This window comes from Periophthalmus magnuspinnatus, chromosome 10, assembly GCF_009829125.3.
Source record: "Periophthalmus magnuspinnatus isolate fPerMag1 chromosome 10, fPerMag1.2.pri, whole genome shotgun sequence".
Taxonomy (NCBI): domain Eukaryota; kingdom Metazoa; phylum Chordata; class Actinopteri; order Gobiiformes; family Gobiidae; genus Periophthalmus; species Periophthalmus magnuspinnatus.
Window position 1 is genome coordinate 9,411,252 of NC_047135.1, and position 24,947 is coordinate 9,436,198.

The 24,947-nt window shown below is 40.3% G+C and overlaps 1 protein-coding gene across 1 annotated transcript in view; it reads left to right on the top strand.

Moving 5' to 3' along the window:
• appl1 (adaptor protein, phosphotyrosine interaction, PH domain and leucine zipper containing 1) overlaps positions 1 to 17,823 on the top strand; it is a 31,986-nt gene extending 14,163 nt beyond the window's left edge. The window contains exons 15-21 of the mRNA XM_033974231.2: positions 702 to 940; positions 5,918 to 6,089; positions 7,814 to 7,850; positions 10,465 to 10,596; positions 11,537 to 11,587; positions 13,177 to 13,266; positions 13,668 to 17,823. Of these exons, the coding sequence (XP_033830122.1) occupies positions 702 to 940; positions 5,918 to 6,089; positions 7,814 to 7,850; positions 10,465 to 10,596; positions 11,537 to 11,587; positions 13,177 to 13,266; positions 13,668 to 13,817 (871 nt within the window). The 3' untranslated portion in view covers positions 13,818 to 17,823. The remainder of the gene's footprint in view (positions 1 to 701; positions 941 to 5,917; positions 6,090 to 7,813; positions 7,851 to 10,464; positions 10,597 to 11,536; positions 11,588 to 13,176; positions 13,267 to 13,667) is intronic.
• The last annotated feature ends 7,124 nt before the right edge of the window (positions 17,824 to 24,947 follow it).

Sequence of the window (24,947 nt, forward strand, 5' to 3'; positions counted from 1 at the left end):
ACAGCTTGTGAAATTTCACAGTTCATTTGACTATGGGTCCTAGCGATGTTTTGTTGAATTTAGAGAGAGAGATAGAGAAATGTACTTGAGCAGTTTGAGAAAGTCAAACAAACATTATTAGGTAGGCTTGTTCTTATCTTAATCACTCCTGACCAGTACCTCAAATTGGTACTGGTCTAAGGGTGTAAGTGTTTAGTTGTTTAGTCGATTTATCAGTTGATGGAGTCGTAGTAAACCAAATTTGGTATTAGTCCACTAATTATTTTATTTAGATTATACAAATTTATATGGGACAACAACACAAAGGAGAATGTATGATGCGAGTTAGCTGATGATTTGGGAGTTAATGTACATTTTTACCTATAAATACATTGTTTCCTAGTACATTTCTGTATAAATAGTTGTTTTTGAATGAAGGTGAAGGCTTGTAAGTGCAGTATGGGTCAGATCCAAAAAGATACTTAGTAGTTTTGAGAGCTTTTGCCACGCCCCCTTTTTAGTCGACTAATCGATGGGTCAGATATACCTTCAATCCACCAACAATTACAGGCTTAGTGTGGTCCATGTAAAAGTATGTTGAAATATTGTGTGAATGAGTAAAAAACAATATAATTTGCCCTAGAACTGAATAAATACTATCCTTTGTACCTCCAAGGTGGTCAATATTTAATAATCTGTTCTGTTATTGCCCTGTATTGCAGTAAGGGCCGACCCGCTCGTGCCAGTAGCATCAGCTCAGTGGGATCAGAGCCATCTCCAGCTCTCTCTGTGCTCTCATTGGATGCTCTGGTCGCCCCGGATACGCCCATCCAGTTCGACATTATTTCCCCGGTAACAGAGGAGAGTGGAGGATCACAGCGGACCTCAGCTCAGAGTGGGACAGGGAGAAGGAGCAACCCATTTGGAGAGTCCGGAGATGGAGCCAGTGAAGACAGTGAAGGTACAGCCTCTGAAATGTAAACCGTGAGTTAAAATGCCTATGACAGGTTGCACTACTCAGTTTAGTAAAACACAGTTAACTGATATGACAGGTTTTCATGTTTTTCTAATTATGACTTGGGTTAGAGGGAATAGTACCTGTGTTAAATATTTATCATATTTTTACATCAGTTAAGTGGTGGTGTGTGGGGAAACACAGAACACCTCTACCTATGTCATCAACACAGACAATCCAAAATGCAGAGATAATTTACAGATCGAGCTATTTTCTGATCTATGTTATAATATTTCAACTGTCAAAAACAAACCTTGAGTTGTGTTTTGTTTCAATCACACATGTTTTTACACACAAACCCTGCATACTTAGACTGAGCTCTTCTCTCAAACTGAAAACACCTTGTGATGTTGTGGTAATAGAGGAAGTGCTCCACTGTGTTTTTAAACTCCATACACCATCACTAGAATCATTTGGATAATTTCAGCCCTGGAATTTCTAATCTCTACTGATCAAAAGGTAAACGATAGCTGTTAACTTAAAAACTACTGTTACATGACATCATAAGCTAGAACAGAGCATGGAGGAACAGAGATTTATCTTAGCACATACCAACAAGGCACCCTTATGTAGAAAAATTGCAAGTCCTGTATTGAAACATGGCCCAGCCTACACGTTTTGACACCTGAGTGTCTTTGTCAGGGCTTAGGACTAAAAAGCATTTTGTGCTTTGGAGATTTAGACAGACTAATAGTAAGAGATTTCTCAAACATGTGTGAATAAAGCGCAACTCTAGGTATGTTTTTGAGGAGGAAACAACATTATAACATGGCTTAAAGCTTGCAAGAATCCATTTTGCGTAATATTGGACCTGTAAACATTAATTTAACAAAACAAAGGTGTTATTTATTTGTATTAATCTTATCATAACTATTGTGTAAATTAGGTTACAGCCCTTGTTTACTGTACAGTTGCCAAGTAGGTAACTAATATATGAAATTACCTCCATGCACATCATATCTGCAGCATGTGTCCAACCAGGACATAAAATTATTAACTTTACCTGAATAAAAAAACTAGGCAAGATTATTTGTTAAATCTGTATAATTATGTTGTATACTTTCCTGACCAGCCAGTCCCTTCTACATTCTGTTCAAATCCAGAAGAGTCTAGAAGTAGATCATACACCTTGAAAAAACGGCGTCCTAACTTGGGGCGGTTCAGCCACAGCCGCTAATTGGTGTCATGTGTCTCTCAAATCCGGAAGACATCTTCTCTCAAAACTTCCTGTATCATTCAGAATCCATCCATCCATTTTCTTCCGCTTATCCAGGGCCGGGTCGCGGGGGCAGCAGTCTAAGCAGGGACTCTCAGACTTCCCTCACCCCGGACACGTCCTCCAGCTCCTCCGGTGGGACCCCAAGGCGTTCCCAGGCCAGCGGAGAGACATAGTCCCTCCAGCGTGTTCTGGGTCTTCCCCGGGGCCTCCTCCCAGTGGGACATGCCCAGAACACCTCCCTAGGGAGGCGTCCAGGAGGCATCCTGAGCAGATGCCCGAGCCACCTCAACTGGTTCCTCTCGACGTGTAGGAGCAGCGGCTCTACTCCGAGCTCCTCCCGTGTGACCGAGCTCCTCACCCTATCCCTAAGGGTGCGCCCGGCCACCCTGCAGAGGAAACCCATTTCAGCTGCTTGTATCCGCGACCTTGTCCTTTCGGTCATTACCCAGAGCTCATGACCATAGGTGAGGGTAGGAACGTAGATTGACCGGTAAATCGAGAGCTTTGCCTTTGGGCTCAGCTCCTTCTTTACCACAACGGACCGATACAGCGAAAGCATTACTGCAGACACTGCACCGATTCGCCTGTCAATCTCACGCTCCATCCTTCCCTCACTCGTGAACAAGACCCCGAGATACTTGAACTCCTTCACTTGAGGCAGAGACTCACCACCCACCCGGAGAGGGCAAACCACCTTTTTCCGGTCGAGCACCATGGCCTCGGATTTGGAGGAGCTGATTCCCATCCCAGCCGCTTCACACTCGGCTGCAAACCGCCCCAGTGCCTGCTGCAGGTCCTGGCTCGATGAAGCCATCAGGACAACATCATCTGCAAACAGCAGAGATGAAATCCTGTGGTTCCCAAACCAGACCCCCTCCGGCCCCTGGCTGCGCCTAGAAATTCTGTCCATAAATATAATGAACAGAACCGGTATCAAAGGGCAGCCCTGACGGAGTCCAACATGCACCAGGAACAGATCTGACTTACTGCCGGCAATGCGAACACAGCTCCTGCTCTGGTCATACAGGGACCGGACAGCCCTTAGCAAAGGGCCCCGGACCCCATACTCCCAGAGCACCCCCCAAAGGACACCACGAGGGACACGGTCGAATGCCTTCTCCAGATCCACAAAACACATGTGGACTGGTTGGGCAAACTCCCATGAACCCTCAAGGACCCGATGGAGAGTATAGAGCTGGTCCAGTGTTCCGCGACCAGGACGAAAACCACACTGCTCCTCCTGAATCGGAGGTTCGACTATCGGTCGGATTCTCCTCTCCATTACCCTGGAATAGACCTTAAGAATAGACCTTACCAGGAAGGCTGAGGAGTGTGATTCCCCTATAATTGGAACACACCCTCCGGTCCCCATTCTTATACAGAGGGACCACCACCCCGGTCTGCCATTCCACAGGTACTGTCCCCGACTGCCACGCGATGTTGCAGAGACGTGTCAGCCAAGACAGCCCCACAACATCCAGAGACTTGAGGTACTCAGGACGGATCTCGTCCACCCCCAGAGCCTTGCCACCGAGGAGCTTGCCAACCACCTCAGTGACTTCAGCCAGGGTGATGGACGAGTCCGCCTTTGGGTCCCCAGTTTCTGCTTCCTCCTTGGAAGACGTGACAGTGGGATTGAGGAGATCCTCAAAGTATTCCTTCCACCGCCCGACAACATCCCCAGTCGAGGTCAGCAGCTCTCCACCCGCACTGTAAACAGTGTTGGTGAAGCACTGCTTCCCCCTCCTGAGGCATTAGACGGTTTGCCAGATGCTCTTTGAGGCCGTCCGATAGTCCTCCTCCATGGCCTCCCCGAACTCCTCCCAACCCCGAGTTTTTGCCTCTGTGACTGCCCGAGCCGCGGCACGCTTGGCCCGCCGGTACTCATCAGCTGCCTCAGGAGTCCCACGAGCCAACAAGGCTCGATAGGACTCCTTCTTCAGCTTGACGGCATCCCTTACTTCCGGTGTCCACCACTGGGTTCGGAGATTGCCGCCGTGACAAACACCGCAGACCTTACGACCACAACTACGAGCAGCCGCATTGACAATAGAGGTGGAGAACATGGCCCAATCAGAGTCCATGTCCCCAGCCTCCCCCTGGATCAGGGAGAAGCTCTCCCGGAGGTGGGAGTTGAAGACCCCTCTGACAGAGGGCTCCGCCAGACGTTCCCAGCAGACCCTCACGATGCGCTTGGGCCTGCCAGGTCTGTCCGGCTTCCTCCTCCGCCAGCGGATCCAACTCACCAACAGGTGGTGATCAGTTGACAGCTCAGCCCCTCTCTTCACCCGAGTGTCCAAGACACGCGGTCGGAGGTCAGATGACACAACAACAAAGTCGATCATCGACCTCCAACCTAGAGTGTCCTGGTGGACCGATGGACACCCTTGTGCTCGAACATGGTGTTTGTTATGGACAAACTGTGACTAGCACAGAGGTCCAATAACAAAACACCACTTGGGTTCAGATCGGGGAGGCCATTCCTCCCAATCACGCCCCTCCAGGTGTCACTGTCGTTACCCACATGGGCATTGAAGTCCCCCAGGAGAACAACGGAGTCCCCGGTTGGTGCACTGTCTAGTACCCCTCCCAGGGACTCCAAGAAGGCCGGGTACTCCGCACTGCTGTTTGGCCCGTAGGCCGAGACAACAGTGAGAGACCTGTCCCTGACCCGAAGGCGCAGGGACGCGACCCTCTCGTTCACCGGAGTGAACTCCAGCACGTGGCGGCTGAGCTGTGGGGCAATGAGCAAGCCCACACCAGCTCGCCGCCGCTCCCCGCGGGCAACGCCAGAGAAATAGAGAGTCCAACCCCTCTCAAGGAGTTGGGTTCCAGAGCCCAAGCTGTGCGTGGAGGTGAGGCTGACTATATCTAGCCGGTAACGCTTAACCTCCCGCACAAGCTCAGGCTCCTTCCCCCCCAGCGAGGTGACATTCCATGTCCCCAGAGCTAGTCTCCATGTCCGGAGATCTGGTCGTCGAGGTCCCCGCCTTCGACTGCTGCCCAGATCTCTCTGCACCCGCCCCTCATGGCTCCTCTCGCAGGTGGTGGGTCCACGGGAGGACGGCCCCACATCGTTCCTTCGGGCTGGGCCTGCTGGGCCCCGTGGGGAAAGGCCCGGCCACCAGGCGCTCGCTGCCGAGCACCCACCCGAGGCCTGACTCCAGGGTGGGGCCCCGGTAACGCCAGTCTGGGCGACGTAAACGGCCTTGTTGGGTTTTTCTTCATGAAGGGCTTCTGAACCGCTCTTAGTCAGACCCGTCTCCCAGGACCTGTTTGCCATGGGTGACCCTACCAGGGGCATGAAGCCTCCGACAACATAGCTCCCAGGATCATTTGGGCACTCAAACCCCTCCACCACGTTAAGGTTGTGGTTCGGGGAGGGGAACATTCAGAACATAATATATAATTTCTTTTACCTGAGGAGATAAATAAGAGTTTGGTGCTTTGCTTGTGGGCTCTGCCGAAATCTCTGTGGACTGTTAATCAGTCCACTGTGTTTTTGTTTTGTTTTTTTCTCACCCAAACTGCCATGTTTGTTTTACTATTGGAACGGAGCATGCATCTCTTTGATTGGTTAATCCTCCTGGGATGTGAGACAGGATACTGTTCCAGACCCACTCGTCTTTGTAAAATTTTGCCAAAGCATGTGATTCTGACTGACCAGGTTACTCATATTCACCAACTCCTCTGTGTGTCTCCAGACTCAATCTTGCACCAGCTCTTCATCGTGCGGTTCTTGGGCTCGATGGAGGTGAGGACAGACTCTGCAGACGTGATCTCTGAGACCATGAGGCAGATCCTCGCCGCTCGAGCCATTCACAACATCTTCAGAATGACCGAGTCGCACCTGCTTGTCACCTGCGACTGCCTCAAGTACGTGCTTCAAGCGTGATTACGATACTAAAATTTCAAACTAGATTTCTGTACTAAGGAATAGACTCGATACTTAATACCGATTTAGATACAAAGATGATGATTAAAAACACTCTTTATTTACACAATAGACTGTCATTTTCAACATTAAATCGTAATACCTTCTTTTATATCATCATTTATCATGTGGCCTTATATATGTGTAATCCCTCAGTCATCGAGGTAGACTACTATGAGCCCATGTACTACTATGGATCCTATGTGGTCTTATACTTCTGATACAGCTCAAGATAATTCTAAAGCTATTCAGGAAAGGTTCATTTCTGTTATCGATGTTTGAGCAGGTACAGATACTAAAAAAGTCACAAGTATCTAGTTTTGATACTAGTTTTAGTATCAATTAGTATCTGATTTTCAATACTTTTGGCAACTCCAGTCTATGCTAAATGCTGACAGTGCTGACATACTACTATCCATGAGTTTCAAAATAATGAGTTGCTATAGCGATTAGTCATTCACATATTCAGAATGATGCACCTGCTTGTTACTTGTGACTTCCTCAAGCACATACTACCACTGCTAACATAAACTATTTCTACAAAATACTTGTAGAGCAGAACAAATTGGGAAAAATATCAAAATTGTCTGACAATAGGATTCTGTTCAAAGTTAATTTAATCAAAAAGACTGAAATATGAATTGACAAACAATACAAGAATTACATTTCAGAACATGTTTGTACAGATCTAAACTACAGGTTTAGCATTTTTTATGCAGAATGGGACAGGACATTTTGTGTCAAAACCTCAAAAAACCGCAGCCTTTGTGATTTCCAATTGTGTCAATTAAGCTTGCAACCATAAAATATCGCTGCACTTTTATGACTGCTGGGATGTAGATGCCCCTAGAGTGTGCTAAAGGCCTCGAATGTTGAATGCAGATGAAGATGGGTAAAACCACTTTACTTATTATAGTGATTTTGAGGTGATACTGTTTATATTGCAGGATAATGGACCTTGAGGTATATGGTAGTTAGTGAACACATTTACTTTTTTCAGATAACTGGAAAAATCAGGTAACACAACAATTGGATCTTTTGCTCTGTGTCTACATGTTCAAGAGAAATATGATGATCAAAAACACCCGGTCACATGTGTGAGTTAATCAATAGGTTTTTATTAATGCATTTTAGAATAACTCTTAATCTTTATAATTTTCTTTCAGTTTTGTCTTTGCCCACTTTAGTTTGCCCTTTTTTGCATTTTTTCTGAGATTTAGAATACACACTTCTTCCACACTTTATGAAGACGTGAGTCTGATCATCAGTAAATGTCCCTGTTTTCAGATGGCCATGATTGAGAAGTGGATTAGCCAATCAGGAACACACACGATCCGTCCACATCAAATATGGCTGCTGACAAGGAAAAAAAAGATCACAAGGGACTGAAAAACATTGCTCATTAATTCTGCAGAAATTCACAAAGTACTAAACTCTGTTCTGTCTCGGGTGAGAGAAATGTAATTTTATTTGTAAATGATAAATGACCAATAAACTCCTTCATTTTACATGCGCCACTGAAAAAACAAATCTGATTGGACGGTTGTGTTTAGTCGAACTTGAGGTGCAACATACTGATATCAGAGAGCTATCATTCTGGATGAATATGTACCATGTTTCATATCAGCCAACAGTATCCCTAATGTTTTTTTTTTTTCTATTGCAGACTCATAGATCCCCAAACTCAAGTAACTCGACTCAGGGTGAGTTCAGAACAGTTTTTATTGTAAATTATTATGAGCATTCAATTAAGTTTGTTTTATAAACAAGAGAAGAAAAGGAAGAGATTGTAAAAAAAAAAAAAAAAAATTATATATATATATATATATATATATATATATATATATATATATATATATATATATATATATATATATATATATATATACACACACACACACACACACACACATATACAGCTATCTAATATATAATTTATTATTTATTCTATTTATTTATTTAGATTTTTCGTATTAAAACAAATAAGAATGTCTTTCAGTATTAATTAAAGCCATGTTATAATGTTGTTACCTTCTCAAAAATATATCTTAAGTTGTGTTTTGTTTCATTCACACATATTTGAGGAACCCTTTATTACTGGTCTGGTCAAATAAATGCTAAATGCTCTGTTCGGAATTGTGGCATGTGGCCACAGAGGAGGACCACTTTCCACTCAGGTGGACGTTATGGATTTTTGTGGTGTGAGTGAAGACAAAGTCATTAACATAATTTCATCACTTTCAAACTCCAGAGCAAAAGACTCTTGGGGACTTGACACGCTTTTCTTAAAGAAGCATAAGACTATTTTGGCAGCACCAATTATGCACATAATTAATCAGTCGTTACGTGAATGTGTGTTTCCAGACTCCTTTAAAACAGCTATTGTGAGGTTGGGGCTATTTTTTTGGATCTCCGTAAGGCATTTGACACCGTTAACCATTCAGTGCTGTTGACAAAAATGCAAAATTTCAAACTCTCAAGAAACACTGTCAGTTGGTTTCAGTCGTACTTGGCAGATCATCACCAGTGTGTAAGGATAAATGACAAAACATCTCCATTTACTACTTGCTTAGCAGGCGTGCCCCAAGGGTCCATTCTGGGGCCGTTGCTCTTCAGCTTGTACATCAACAACCTACCTTCTATTTGTGACGATGTAGAAATCGTGATGTACGCTGACGACACAGTATTCCTTACACACGGTCCCGACGCAAATTCTTTCGCAGCTAAGCTATCTGTGGCAATGGTAAAAGCAATAGAGTGGTTTAACAAATCTTTCCTTACTTTGAATACTGACAAAACTGTTACAATGCACTTCTCAAACAAACAAAGTCAAAGTGTATGTCCAAATATTTATGTGAATAGTTGCATGATTAAAAATGTCGAGGAAGTTAAATACTTGGGAATCATATTAGACCCTACCCTTAATTTTAAAAAACATATTAAAAAGGTTTGTAATGTCTTGAAATTCAACATCGCTAACTTCCAACACATTAGAAGCTCATTATCATTAGAAGCAGCAAAATCTTATCTCAATGCTATGATTATATCTCACATTTTGTATTGTATTTCCTCATGGTCTCAAGCCAAAATAACAGTACTAAATCGTCTTAGATCATTGCATAATCAGGCGTTGAAAATCCTCGATAAAAAGTCCAGACGTTACCATCATTGCTATATATTGGACAAATTTGTAGCAATGAAAAGCTGAAAAAAGCTGAAAAGCTGAAAAGCTGTGATAATCTGCTATGTTCTTAAGATTTTCTGGAAGCCCGTTCCATTCCTTGATGGCTTTAAAAGAGAAGGCAGACTGAGAGAAAGCGGACTTTCTTGTAGGAACATTGCAGTCACCCCTAGACACGGACCTTAACACTCTACTTGTTAGTTGAGAGCGAGGCTGTACATAGGTCTTTAGTGGGGGTGGGGCAGCGTCATGCAAGATTTTATGTACCAGGCGAATATCAGAGTACCTGATCAAGTTGTCAAAGCTTAATATTTTAAATTTGTCCAATATGTAGCAATGATGGTAACGTCTGGGCTTTTTATCGAGGTCATATTACTGTCTTGTTTATATTTATAATACCAATAAGGTACAGAGCTATCAGATGCTACCCTCGTGGGTATCATCTGATAGCGACTATACTGTATTTATTCTGATATCTGTTGCATATGTCTCGCACTTTAATAACTTGTAGTTTGCACTATGTATTGAAAATTTTGCACACTTGTATATTGTCTTTTGTATTGCACTTTTTAAATGTAAATTGTTTTTTAATGTTTGTGACATCAAGGACTACAGATGGAAATTAGCATTTTGCTAAATCTGGTGCAGCCATTTTTTTAATGTATCTGCACACTGTCCTTCAAATAAATAAACAAAATAAAAATAAATAAATAAAAAAAATTCCACCTTGTGATGCCATATAGTGGTAGTTTTCCAGTTAACAGCTTCCGGTACCTTTTACCTTTACTTCATTTGACATTGGGCTGAAATCGTTCAGTGATTCTAGTGAAGGTGTATGGAGGTTAAGAACAGAATGGAGCACTTCCTGTATTAACACATGAAATCACAAGGTGGAAAAGTGTCTTCCATCCGAGAGAAGAACTCAGAACATGCAGGGTTTATGTGCTAAATGTTTGAATGAAACAAAAAACTCCAGGTATGGTTTTGAGGATTTTTGGACATTATAACATAGATCAGAAAATAGTCATATTTATTCCTCCAAAGTCTGAACTCCATACCACATGCTTTTACTGACCAGAGAAGTTGCACAGCCCAGTGTATAATCTTATATTGCCCCGTGTTCCTTTTCTGCTCAGTTTCCATTGTCGTCGGTGCTGCAGTGTCAGCCTCATCAGGACAACAAGCGTCTGTTTGGCTTCGTGCTACAGACCCACAAAGACGCACGCTCCATCTGCTACATCTTTGAGTCCAACAACGACGGAGAAAAGGTCAGTAAATAAAGATCCCAGTACGGCAACATTCACTTTCACAAAGCTTTCACAAAGGTCTGATTTTATAGGGGTTTTCTCTATTTTCACTGCATGAAATTTTAAATGATCAACGTTCCTAAAATGTAGCTTTGTAAGATTTTGCTGAGCCCGCTCCGAGCCCGCTCCGAGCCCGCTCCGAGCCCGCTCCGAGCCCGCTCCGAGCCCGCTCCGAGCCCGCTCCGAGCCCGCTCCGAGCCCGCTCCGAGCCCGCTCCGAGCCCGCTCCGAGCCCGCTCCGAGCCCGCTCCGAGCCCGCTCCGAGCCCGCTCCGAGCCCGCTCCGAGCCCGCTCCGAGCCCGCTCCGAGCCCGCTCCGAGCCCGCTCCGAGCCCGCTCCGAGCCCGCTCCGAGCCCGCTCTAGCAGCTATTCCTCTGATTAGTCAGAACTTATCACATGGGGCAAGTTTCTGTCGTCACACAGTTGGGAAGCACTAGCCCATATTGAGGAAATAATGCAGAAGAAAATTTTTGTTTTTGTATTTTGTGCCAATAAGCACAGGCCATTGATCATGACGCCATCTTTTGTTCATCTTCCAAATCTTATTATACTTCCATGGTGTTAGCATATCATTTTTCATCTATTAGTTTTAGCTTTTTATGAAAACCATTATCACATGTTTTTTGTTTCCTGAAAAATGTGAAAAAATAAATGATCATTTAGGAGGCTGTCTGTTCAAACATTTGTGGCCTAGAGTTTGCTTTTTTAGAATTTTTAGAATTTAAGTACGTACAAGGCTGCTGGTGCATGTAAGGGTTAGGACTCAAGCCTCAAAGGACTGTACAGGATTACTAATACATCAAAATACAACTTTGAATGCATTTATGATAGAAGCATTATAACAGGGTTAAAAGTTTGTTTTTTACTTTTACTTTAAGGTCTATTTTAATTTTCTGTTTCAGATTTGTGACAGCATTGGGCTTGCCAAGCAGATCGCCTTTCACTCAGAGATGGTGAGAGCAGCTGCTAAAGCTATACATCTCTCTCGCTCATCTCTATCTTTCTGTACATAGATAAATATGTGTGTGTGTGTGTGTGTGTGTATGTGTATGTGTGTGTGTATGTATGTATGCAAAATGTTTTTGTTTTTTTTTCCCCTCACTGTCTGACATGAAATAAATCAGACTAAACATTTCCTGTTTTAGGGCAGGATTACCAAAATTAGACCCATTTGCAACAAAGCTTTAAATTTCTGGCTTATGTCTTGAGATGTTGCTTCAGTATTTCCACATATGTTCTTTCCTCATGATGCCCCCCCCCCCCCCCCCCGTATTTCACACTTGAGATGGCGTTCTCAGGCTTGCAGGCTTGTTTCCCCCTTTTTCCTCTAAACATAACCATGCTCATTATGGCCAAACAGTTCAATTTTAGTTTCATCACACCACAGGATATGTCTCCAGAAATTCAGGTCTTTTTCCCTGTGTGCACTTGCAAACTGTAATCAGGCTTTTTTATGTTTCTTTTGGAGTAATGGCTTCTTCCTGGCAGAATGGCCTTTCAGCCCATGTCAGTACAGTACTCGATTCACTGTGGATAAGGACACACTCTTACCAGCTGTTTCAGGTGTGTCTTCAAATACACTGCCTGGCCAAAAAAAAAAAGTCGTCACCTGGATTTAACTAACCAGATATGTTGGGGTTGCTGCAGTTGGTCAGGTCTAGGTTCAGCAACAGTATGTGCTCAAAGAATGATGTCAGCTGACTGCCTGAATATGCTGAATGACCAGGTTATTCCATCAATGGATTTTTTCTTCCCTGATGGCACGGGCATATTCCAAGATGACAATGCCAGGATTCATTGGGCTCAAATTGTGGTTCACGGAGCATGAGGCATCATTTTCACACAGGTATTGGCCATCACAGAGTCCAGACCTTAACCCCATTGAGAATCTTTGAGATGTGCTGGAGAAGGCTTTGCGCAGCGGTCAGACTCTACCATCATCAATGCAAGATCTTGGTGAAAAATGAATGCAACATTGGATGGAAATAAATCTTGTGACATTGCAGAAGCGAAATCGAAACAATGCCACAGCGAATGCGTTCCATAATCAAAGCTAAAGGCGATCCAACTAAATATTACAGTGTGTGAGTTTTCTTTTTGGTGGTGACTTTTTTATGGCCAGGCAGTATATATCCACAGGTGTGTCTCTAATTAACTCAAAATGTTGTCAATAAACCTATCAGAAGATTCCAAAGACATGACATCATTGGGTTTTCCCAAATTGTTTAAAGTCAAAGTAACCTTACTGTATATAACCTTCTGACTTTGAAGAATGTAATAAAAAATTGCTAAATGTCAGAATAATGATAAGATAAGGATTTTTTACACAAATAGAAATAATTTTGGTAATTCTAACTGATCTAAAACAGGAAAAGTTTAGTCTGATTTCATGTCACAATGAGAAAAAAGTGTATGTGTCTTTTTGTATAGTGTACGTAAACTTATGGTTTCAACTGTATATAGATATAGATAGATATATGTAGATAATATTTATTTAAACAAAAAAGAGAAAATTATTTATCTGATGCTGATGTTTGTGCAGGATCGAAAGGCAGTGGAGAAGAGGAAGGAGGAGGACAAGGCCAAAGAAAAACAGCAGGAGGAGTTGAGCAAACAACGGCAGATTGAGAAGGTCCCATGGAACTATTATTATTATTATTATTATCATCATCATCATCATTGTTACCATTATTATCATTATTATCATTGATAAGAATAATTTATTATTATCACCTGCAATCAATCATTAATCAGTGCTAATGCACCCTCTGCGGCTCAGTAAGTGAATTCTGGTGGTTTGAACTTTCATGGCCTGTCCATAAAAACTTGCATGTGTCCTCTATATATGCAGCTTTAGGCACCGGTAACCCAGTTTTCAGTTGTGATTAGAATATCTTTTTTAATATTGTAAGACCACAGCCTACATACAGTTCCTTTAAAGGTTATAATGTTACCAGATTTGAAAGCATTTATCAAGCATAGTTTTTGACCTGTAAACTTGACGTTATTCTGTTTGTCCTGTGTGACGTTCAGGACCTGGAGGAGCAGAGTCGTCTCATTGCAGCCTCTAGCCGCCCCTCCACCACGCCCTCTTCCTCAGACGGACACTTCCTGGTTCTGGGCCAATCAGAGAATGGAGAGGGAGCTCAGGGGGAGGGGCCAAAGCAGGAGTCCGATGCATAAATAAATAATATGACTCCTCTCATATGGGCTGCCCTGGGAAAATCAGACTAAATCAAGCAAGCCCTCTGTCACTCTGTGGAGGTGACGGGAAAACATGGCACAGAGTTTTATCTAAAGACGCTGCTTTTTATACTGTATAACGCTCACAGACTTTTCGGTCAAGGTCAAAGGCCCAATCTGGAGAACGGAGAGGTTTTGATTGACAGCCATTAAATCCCGCCCCCAGTGCCTAAGTAAGGACAAACAGAAAGTGAGAAACAGTTCTGTGGAGAGACAAAGTGCATGCCCTATCCTCCTTCTATCCAGAATCTCAGAAATAATGATAGTTTTTGGTTTTATCAGTCTTTTTAATTGACTGTATTGGTCTAAAATTAGACTAAACTGGGGTTGCTATATTTCTGGTGGAGTGTCTGCCACCTGCTTGCCTCCATCTAGGTGCTTGGCCTAGAATGTTCCACAGTATGGCATTAAACTTGAGTATCTCAGTGGCATCACCTCAAGCAGATGATGCCACTAGTGCCCGCTCACAGTAGGAATGCTTTTTTTTTTCCAAATTTATTTGAAAAAAAAAACAACACCTATAATATAGTATAACTGAACACATGCAAGATAGATAATTTCAGTTTCATATTGTGGAACATTCCAGACAAAGCAACTGCATGGAGACAAGCAAATCCCTAACTCTCCATCAGAAAAGTTACATAATGCAGCTTTAACTGAAACATACTAAAAAGCCACAAGTTAGCATCATATCTCTTAACCAGAATACTGGATTTCATGGGTTTCAGACTGATGGAATATTAGACCATTGCCATACTAATCAACAATTCAAACATTATATCTTTGAATGATCTAAAATACTCAAAATTGCGCATAGAAACAGGGAACTAAAAACCATGAATATTTATGAGTTTTACTTCAGCTCTCCATAGAAGCCTTTTCCTGTTAAACGTTTGTATTGAAACTTTGCAGTGACATCATGCTGGGGGTGTTCTGCATGTATGTCTATGTGGAATGTTCATTAGTTATCATGGTAACACAATGGACAAATTGGCAAACATCTTGATTTTTTTTATATTTTTGAAGCCTTAAGTTTTAAGATTGTATGAAAACTCAAGAAAAAACTAACACACACATTTTCAGGAACCTGTGATGAATACAAGTGTTCATGGTCCTGATTAAAACAATTAAAACAACTGACTAATGTTAGCTAGCTTGTGACAAATTTTATTTCGACCTGGAGATGCTCAGACAGACACAAAGAGAAATGTATTAATAGACATTATTGAATGAGTTATCTTTGGCACTCAGACCCTGGCAGAAGACATTTTGATGAAGGGCATGGCCAGTTACAGGACGTTTAGAAGAGGTCTCTCTCCCGGGGTCTAGGCACAGGAGGTGGTAGAGGTGAGGCCGAGGAGACTAAAGGGGACGATGAGATGATGAGAAGTCAAGGGGTTGCTTCATAAACTGAAACAGGCCAGACTGGGAGCTGATTGGACAAAGAGGAAGTGGGTAGTGGAGAGGAGTAATCGGAATGAGGTGAGGAAGGCTGAGGAGCAGGTTAACTCTGGAGAAGCGGTACATGGGAGCGCAGTTAGGTCTTCCAGGCTGAATTCATGCTAGCTTGTTTAACAGTACAAAGCAAGTCACCTTTTGTAATTCCAACTAATTTTTACATACTCTGACCATAAACAACTGACTTAAAGTCTAACTTGAGTAACAGAGCTTCAGACAAAGCAGTGCCTCTAGTGAGCCTCACTCTCCCCAGGGAATGTTAATGACATCCACTGCAAAGTATCAATTGCCATATATTTAACGTGCCAATTTCATTTCAGATCATTATGTCAGAGGGACACATTCTGTTCAAATCCTGTTGTATTGCTCTGTCATGACCCCTCATACAATATTTACATTTAAACTATATTACACAGAATTGACTCTTGTGAGCTTTAAGCCATGTTAGAATGTTGTTACCTCATCAAAAATGTACCTGAAGCTGTGTTTTGTTTCATTCACACATGTTTGAGGATGCTAATATAATAAAGGATCACTCAAAGCTCAAAATGCTCTGTTCCAGCTTGTGATTTCATGAAGCGGTAGTTTTCAACTTAACAGTGACCTTTTACCTTTTGTTTAGTAGAGATTGGAAATTCCAGGGCTGAATGTCATAAAGATTGCATTGTAAATTTGTAAAATCAAAAGATGTTTAAACGGCCCATATTTTCTAATCTGTTATGTTGCTTCCTCATCAAAAACATACATGTATCGGAGTTGTATTTTTAGATTGGGTAACATCAAGCATTATAACATGGCTTAAAACTCACAAGAGTCAATTTTGCTTAATATAGGACCTTCAAGTATATTTAAAATGTTTAGTTTTTTCCCATTACAGTGGGTGGAATGTGTCTTTCTTAAATTTGAATTATGTTTAACAAATGGCTTCTTTCTGGACATTTTCATGTAATTTTACATTATGGGCTAACAGTTATTTTCCTTTTTAACTCAAAGTGCATGTGACAGGTTTTCATGTTTTTGGTAGTTACTTGTTTTAGTGGGATACTTAGTAGTAAATATATTTTTTTTATGTCGAATAAGAGACAGATTGTGGAAAGAAAATTGAAAAGTTAAAAAATACAGGAAGTAGCTGTGAATAAGAATTAGAAGACTTTTATTGCCATCGTCTGTGAACACAGTTCACAAACTAGGAACTTGCTGCAGTAATAAACTAACATAAAAACATCCTGAATAAATACAAATACAAAAAAGGGCACGCACAAAGTGCAAAAAAGATATGCTTAAAAATAAAATACTTAGAGGTAGAAAATATATACAACAGCAGCATCAGAACAACAGTGCAAACATTGCTTATTAAAGTGACCAGTATTACCCAAAAAGCAGAGACAATTTATTCACAAGGAAGGCAGGGTTCTTAGAGTATAAACCTTCATTTAACAAAACAAATAAAATTGTAATTTATTTGTATTAGTCTAATCATAACTATTGTATAATCTAGACATGTTAACTTTTGGCCCTTGTTAACATTACGATAGAAGTTATAGTTAAGATACTTCTACGTAAGTCAAATCGGCTGGCAGTGTCCAACCAGGAAGTAAAATTATAAACTTCTCTTCGTGTCACTGAATTTAAAAAATACAATTTTAAACCAGGCTAGGCTAACATTTTTAGTGAAATGTTAAATATAATGATGATTAATTATGTTTTAGTGAGTGGTCTAAGCTGTCACATGCACTTTAAATCTCAAATTGTACAAAATGGACACATTACACTTCACAAATAGAATGAATAACAAAAAGAGGTAAATAAAAATAAGTACCATTTAATTAAATCTAAATTAATAAAGTAAAGATGGACAGTAAAACTTTTCTGGTGGAGGGTCTGTCACCAGCTTGTTTTCATGGAGATGTTATTGAAGACAAGAAGATGGCACCTCAAGACCAAAAGTTCCAGGTCAGATCTGTGGAAAGATGAGTCCACTCACTGTCATAATACCTATATGTTTTTCCAAGGTAGTTTTGAGCAATGAAAACATCTGTAGTGAAGTAAATGTTGAATAAGTTTAACACTATACTGTGAACCATTCATGGCAAAGCAAGAACATCTCCATGGAAACAAGAAGATGCGGACCCACCATCAAACAAGTTACGCAGTGCACTTTTAATTGAAATAAATAACATGATTGATTGATTTAATTCCATAATCAATTAAAATAGAATATATGTAATCAGTTGGATTTGTTCCATATTGACTTTTAGTATAAATCAGCATCCATTGGATTCAAATGCAATCCATTTCTTTCTTTGGACTAAGTAGAACCTCTGCTAAATGAATGAACTGTTACTGAGATGCATTTAGGGGCTGTTTTGGTGAAGGATTTTTGTGTTTTGCGCACTTTAGAGAAAAAAGGCCATGATTAAACAGCTGTAAATATAATTGTATTGGTATTAATGCTGACAGATGGGACAGTGAATAAATGACTAACTCCACCCGCCTGGCCAAAAGTTGATCAAGTACACCTCAGTATTTTAGTTAATACGTTCACTTGTTCAAGTAAGTAAAGTGTGTTTCAAAAACACAACACAATTAAATAGTTTGGATTTTGAAAGAGAATGTCCTCTGGTGGACATATTTTGGATTGTTACAAATTTGTTCTTAAATTCAAGAAAAAAAAACTGATATATTTATTTTTTATTATTTTCTCAATCACGGCATCGGTCTGGTGCGGTTTTCAGGTTGTATGTTATTGTGTGAAACCACAATGCGTTGGTCAAATACGTTGAGCATATATGTTTGGCCAAAAGAAATAAAGGACGTGTTGATCAGAAGGTAAGTATCAACTCTCGGAGAGGTGTGGCAGTAATAATACACACAGCGGCAGCCATTTGGGTTTTGTGGTATTTTGTGGTGTTGTATATTAACTATGTATATAAACTCTTGATACACTGTTCTAAATAACTTGTTCTTTCATTTCTGGTTAGTGTTTTCCAGACTTATTGAATAGTCCTTAATTTGGAGTTTGGAAAAACCGACGTGGGGGATTATTTATTTATTTATATTTATTTATCCATCCATCCATCTATCCATGAATCAACAGCTAAAAACTCTGTTCCCCGTCTCAGTTCTGGCACAGCTAGTCCTTAGCCTTATGCAGTCATGTGATCTGGTATCAAATCTTCTGGTATCAATGCCTCACAAGCAGGTGACATACTCAGGCAGTCTTTAAAGTAGTCCCTTATAGATACATTTTATACAGTGCTGTTCTTTTCTGACAGATATCAACGGCCACCCACTTTTTCGTAGAGAATAAAACGAAGGACTTAGTGAAAGCATGGATGCAACGACTACAAAGTAGAGGCTGAAGTGTGCATGTACACCACATTCCCATAATCCAGTACAGAGAGGAAGGTTACTTGCACTATTTCTTTTCTGTAATTTGTTTGGATACAATATTTGTTTCTGTAATAAATTGATCATTTAGATTATAGACTGTTACATAATTCTGAGATATGTTTTTCAAAGGATAAGTTTTCATCAAGCCAAAATCCAAGATATGTATAATATATAAGTGTCGACTCTTTCAATCAATGTACCATTTAGCATATAAAGATTTGTAGCTCGCATGCTACTTAAACGTTTTTTTTTTTTAAAGAAAAAATCATGTACTTAGTTTTATTTACATTCAAAGAGAATTTGAGATATATGAGGGAATTTTGGATTTCATTAAAATCTTGTTGCAGTTTTAAAAGCACTTTCATACAAAACAGCATCATCTGCATATAAATGTATGTGGCATGTGGTATGTTCTTTTAAATTGCAACCAATAGAATTTTTTTTTTTTTTTTAATAGTAAAAAGTAGCAGGCCCAAAATTGAGCCTTGGAGCACTCCTTTCCTTAAGGTTAGTATAAATGAAAGATACTTTTGGAACCAATTACATGTGTCATTGTCAAATTCAATAAGTTTCAGGTGCTTCAATGGGATTTTATGATCTACTGAATCAATAGCTTTGGTTAAATCAATAAACAGAGCTACATAATCTTGTTTATCATCCAGGGCTGAGAAAATGTCATTTAAAACTTTTGTGGTTGCAGTTACAGTATTATGCCCTTTTTTTAAACCTGACTTCAAAATGGAGCATTTATTTAAATAAACTGTAACTTGATTTGCAACTAACTTTTCTAAAAGTTTTGCAAGACAAGGTCAATTAATTATTGGCCGGAAATGATTAAAATTTTTGGTCTCCAGAACTTTGCCAGATTTCCATGACTTTCTGTCAACACAGACATGAATTAAGATGTTTTTTTCATTTCTAACATCTATTTCTCTTTTTGTGAAAAAAAAAAAAAAAAAAAAGCCCTGTCCAAATCCGACCTAGTTGTGTGTAGTTTTCCAGATATAATTTCTTTCTCTAATTAAACTTGCCATTTCTGATATGAAGGATTGTTACAGTTTTTCATTCTAATTTTTCTTTTAGGTGCATGTCCATCTACACTTTCATTAAATGCATTAATAAAAAAGTTTAAGGCCATATCAGGGTCCAGGAATGCTGACGTTAGCCTGCTATCACGACAGATGAAGGCCTGCTCCTTGAAATGTTTATATGATCTTCTAACCTTTACTCATGGATGCATCTTTTTCACTTTAGTATTTCGAATACACCCAATTGGACAATGGTCATGAAAGTCATGCAATCTGGCCATGTGCACTGTCATATCCTCGTCTCTTAGTTTGATAGCCTGGCCACTCTGGTCTTTCTTCCAGTGGCCTGTCTTCCCACACCACCAACATCTGTCTATGTCATTGGTATTTTGCACATTAGCGGGTGTTCTCTGAAAAGCATTTCTCCCTCGTGCTCTACCAGCTCTACCACGAGCACGTCCTCTCTATCCCCTACCTCTACCTGTATTGTAGAGTATTTGTGCTCCCTCTAGTGTGAAAATTTGGCTTTCTTTTTCCTTCTTCTGTTTGTTTTTTATCACTTTATCTGCATGCATTGCATGATCTACATATTGGTCTAGGGTCCCTGTAGCAAAATTTATATAATGCTTGTCAATCCAATTACGAATTCCTGTGGTAGAATTAGCGTGCAAAGCATTCTTTAATTGCTGTCTGTATTCACAATTTTCATTGCCAGCTTCATCTTCAAGTCCACTATGTACTTTAAACACTTTTGTAAGTCTGTGTTTAAACTCCTCAAAATCTTCATCCTCTTTTTGTTTAGTTCTGTTAATTTCCATATAATTTGCTCTCCTAGTGAATCTATTTTGGATCCTTGTTCTTAATGCTGTCAACCTAACTAGGAGTTGTTCGTCATCATGGGACAGTATTTCCAAATTATCTTGATTTGTACCCTCCAAATGATCCCAGTCACCTATAACAGATGCCCAGTGATGTCCCAAAGCCTTTCTGTACACTCTCTCTACTTCCTGTCCATTCAAATTATATGATTTTTTCAATTGTTCCATAGCTGCCAAAAACTCTATTACATCCTCCATGGGTGAAACAATTCCTCTTAATGCATCATCTATGTCACTCTCTGTCCAGGGTCTATGCACTAAAATTGTTTCTGGGTGTCTTCCACCATTTTCATCACCAGGTTGTATTAGTTTTCCTGCTCTGGGATTTGCAACCTGTATCATAGGGAAAAGTTTTGTCGTCCGATGTTTTGATTTTGTTTTTGGATTTGTGACCTGTTCCTCTGTACTCATGGGGGCAGTAGGAATAATGAAAGTTTGTTCCTGCTTGGATGCTTCATTAGGCTGTTCATAAGTAGTAATGACCACAGGGTCAGCTCCCATGGTTTTACTAAATTCAATTTTTTCACCTTTACCTTTTGCCTCACTTCTAGTTTGTGTAGTTTTCATCTGGTGTAATAGCTCTGTTGCCTCTTGATACGGGTGATACGGGGGCGGGGGCGCTTGTTGCTCCCCTCCCGCTACTGCTCCCTCTATCTCGGCTTGAGCCTGCTGCACCGGTGTTTCTGGCTGAGCCGCTATTACAGTGGTGAAATCATCTTCCTCCTTTGTATTAAGCATAATTTGTTGCTTACGCTTTGCCTCTGTTTGGCCTTTTTCTCTGGCTTGTGCCAATTCCAACCATCTTTCCAAATGATAGTAGCCTTGTTTACACATCTCATATTCTTTATTTTTGCATTTTTCCTGTATTTTATTTTGGAGCTCCATTATTTTAGAAGATTTTTAACTCGCCTTCAAATTTATATTTTGTTACCCACAAATCTAACTGTGTACATTTTTCAGGATATTTTGCGTGCACGGCTTTCCAGTCTTTTACCTTCAATCTATCTTTTGGTGTCAATTTTGTAGTTTTATTTCTCATTTTTATTTCCTCAAATTTAGTCCAGCTTTTAACTCCTAGGGAGGTCTCTATCGCTGGAATACAACAACAGGTTGGTACGAGTGATTAGTGTGGTATCTCTCACTTTAGCCTCAGCAGGCGGAGAGATCTTGCCTCTGCATCCACAGAAATACACCGTATTTCCCCAACCTTTTTGGTATGAGATTCATCACCTAGTGGTTCAGAATCTCCACTCACACGTCTCTCTCTCACACACCATTGCTTTTTTTTATTTACTTCCCACGGTTTTGTACCAGCCAGTAAAATGTCACTATTTTACTCGGTAACGGGACTCCGTATCCGTCCCTCTTAGTACTACTATTAGTATTAGTAGGTTTTAGTACCTAATTGGAGCCTAGGATAATTAGGGTTTCTCTACGCGCATGACCGCCAGTCATACAGTTTTTTAAAGCAAGACTTACTCGTCTTGTCTCTCTCTTCCTCGGTATCCGTCAACCTTTAGACTCCAAAAGATATCGAAGAGAACCAGTCCTGGAAAAGGTCTCATATGCTGTGGCCACAGTCTCACCTGGGTCTCCGACATCCGCTGGAGTCCTCCGGTATATTGGGTAGGTTCACAACCTATATTACAGTTCAAAAGAGAAGAGAAGACAAGAGAGATTATTTTGTCTCAATATTGAGGAGAAAGAGCGGAGAGGCAAAAAACCTTCAGTTACAAATCACCACCCTCTCTGAAGGCCCCCACTGTCTTTCTTCTCTTTTATTAAAGTTAGGAAACCCTAGTTACATACACATACACTGCTGCTCTGAAGGGGGGGGGGACATATACTTTGCAAGCAGTGTAAAAACATATGACGAAATTCACAGAGAAATATATTCTGTTTTTGCATTTCCAGAAGGTCACTCTTTCCCTTCGCACAAACATCCTCCCATGATGTTTCTGTTTTAGGGTTTCACAGTGACCTTCTTCCCGTGGGATCCTGCACTTTCAAAAGACATTTTCTGCAAGACTCAAGAACAAACATTAGTGCAGATTACATAGTTTACATAGTTGAATATAATGACTAAATAAAGAGTGAACATTACATTACAGTACCTTTAAAATGAACAGTGAGATAACATAATATAACTTGAATATATATTTTGAATCCATCAGAAAACACCACAAATTTGCCTCATAATTATGATCTTTGTTGTTAAGATTATATCAATGAGTGTGCCTTTATTTAATTTTCTAGGGTCAGGTCTAGTTATAATATAATTCTAGGGTCAGGTCTAGTTATAATAGAAATTAATTGTGTGAGATTCAGGCCATTGCATAGGTTTTTTCTGACTCTTTCTCCAGCCAGTTAATATTTATATTGCCCATTATAAGAACATAATTTTCAGGTTTAGAAAGCATCATGAACAGATCATTTAGAGTATTTTTAGGTGCTGAAGGGGCACCAGCAACAGAAATTTTTTTTATACGGATCATTTGCATAACTAACAGACTTCTATTCTCCTGTTCAAAACATTATGCTTTGAACAGGAGAATAGAAGGTACACAGACAGGTAATCTTTGACATAAATGGCAACGCTACCTCCTTTAGATTGCCTGTCATAACAAAAAACTTTATAATTTTTTTTTCCCCCAGTGTATTGAAATTTTGCACATCAAATACGGCTAGCTCCATAGGAATAATAGCTTTATTTGAATTTGACTGGGATCAATATGACACCTGGGAATTAGGTTTGTTAGTAATATTGATGTCAACCAAGTTACATGACCTCCAATAATTTATTGAATTTCTATAAGATATTTTATGTGAAAAATGCACATTAATGTATTTTAATACAGAATCTAAGCTGGTATGCACTGGTTTTGTCAAAAAGTCAAGACACTTTTTATCCTAGGCCTAAGGAGTCATTCAGTAGGCCTATTAGGTGCAGAGTCCAGCATTATTTTCATATTATGAACATTTTTTTCCTGGTTCTATTTAAATGAATGCCACCTGCAGACAGATTATTCCTCTTCCAGAATCCACAGAAATGATCCACAAAAGGAATTCCAGAAGCACTGGAATAACCCTTCAGCCAGACGTGAAGTTGGCAGAGCCGCCTAAAAATTTAATGTCACTGAAACTGGGAGATGGAATTGGACCAGACATTACACAAGTTTTCCCAACTTTATTACCGTGTCTATAAGCCATTTGAAGTAATTTTTCAACACCTTGGATTGTTGTAGTTTAATGTCATTGAAGCCACTGTGCACTATCACAATGGATATGTTAGCATGATTGCACAGTGTGTCTGTGAGTATGGTGTTTATGTGTGATACTTGAGCTCCAGGGTTGCACGTGCCCACGCAACGGCTACATGGTGTACATGGCCAAGCTGATTGATGATTTTGTTGACGCAATGCTGTGGGTGCTGCTGTGATGACCCATGACGATGTCAGAGTCCCTCACAGCTCCTTGTGACTTGATAAACACGGAAACCCATCCATGTCAAGAATATTAAATGTATTTGATAGCTCTAATGGACCTGAAGGTGAATGTGACGCTGCATGTTTGGACGCAACTTTGACATGATTTAAGTCAGTGCAGCTGATCTCCTAACTTAAACTTAAAGCTTTTATATTAAGATTTGCATCCTGCATGTTGATAGTGTATTGGGCAGCGAAGGATGAGATTGGGTGTAACCAATGTTCCCTCTAATTTTTCACAAGTCTGAGTAAACACACAAACTCCCTGAGTGGTCCCATGGACCACTGTGAGCAACATCAGACGTGCGCACTGTGGTCATGCTGGCATTGCATCCATCCAAGTTAAATGGTTTATTAAAATACCGCATTTACATTTCTGTTATAAGACTTTTAATTAAGTGCTTTAGCCCACTTATACAATGAAAATGACAAAAATCTTGCTCATGACCTGTGTAGTATGTTAATGCTATTGGAAGTATAAATATTTAATTTTAACTATGGCAAAACATGAGCTTCCAACCAAACCAAGCCAACTGTAAACTCCAATGTTGAAAACACACTTAACATTTTTATGATAAAGTTTTGACTTTATGAGTATAAGCCATTGTGTGAAGCTTTTGCTGTGCACTGAGTGAGATTGTCCTACTATGGTCTCGGAGACAGTCCGTTAACTCTTTTTCAGTATACGACACGATCATTTGATTTTTACAACTCATAAACTAGTGACAGTCAATGACCAATACACACACAGAGGAATCTGTATCTGCACAGCTGCTCTATTACTGTACATTAATATATCATATCAAAACACAATATATAATGTGTATT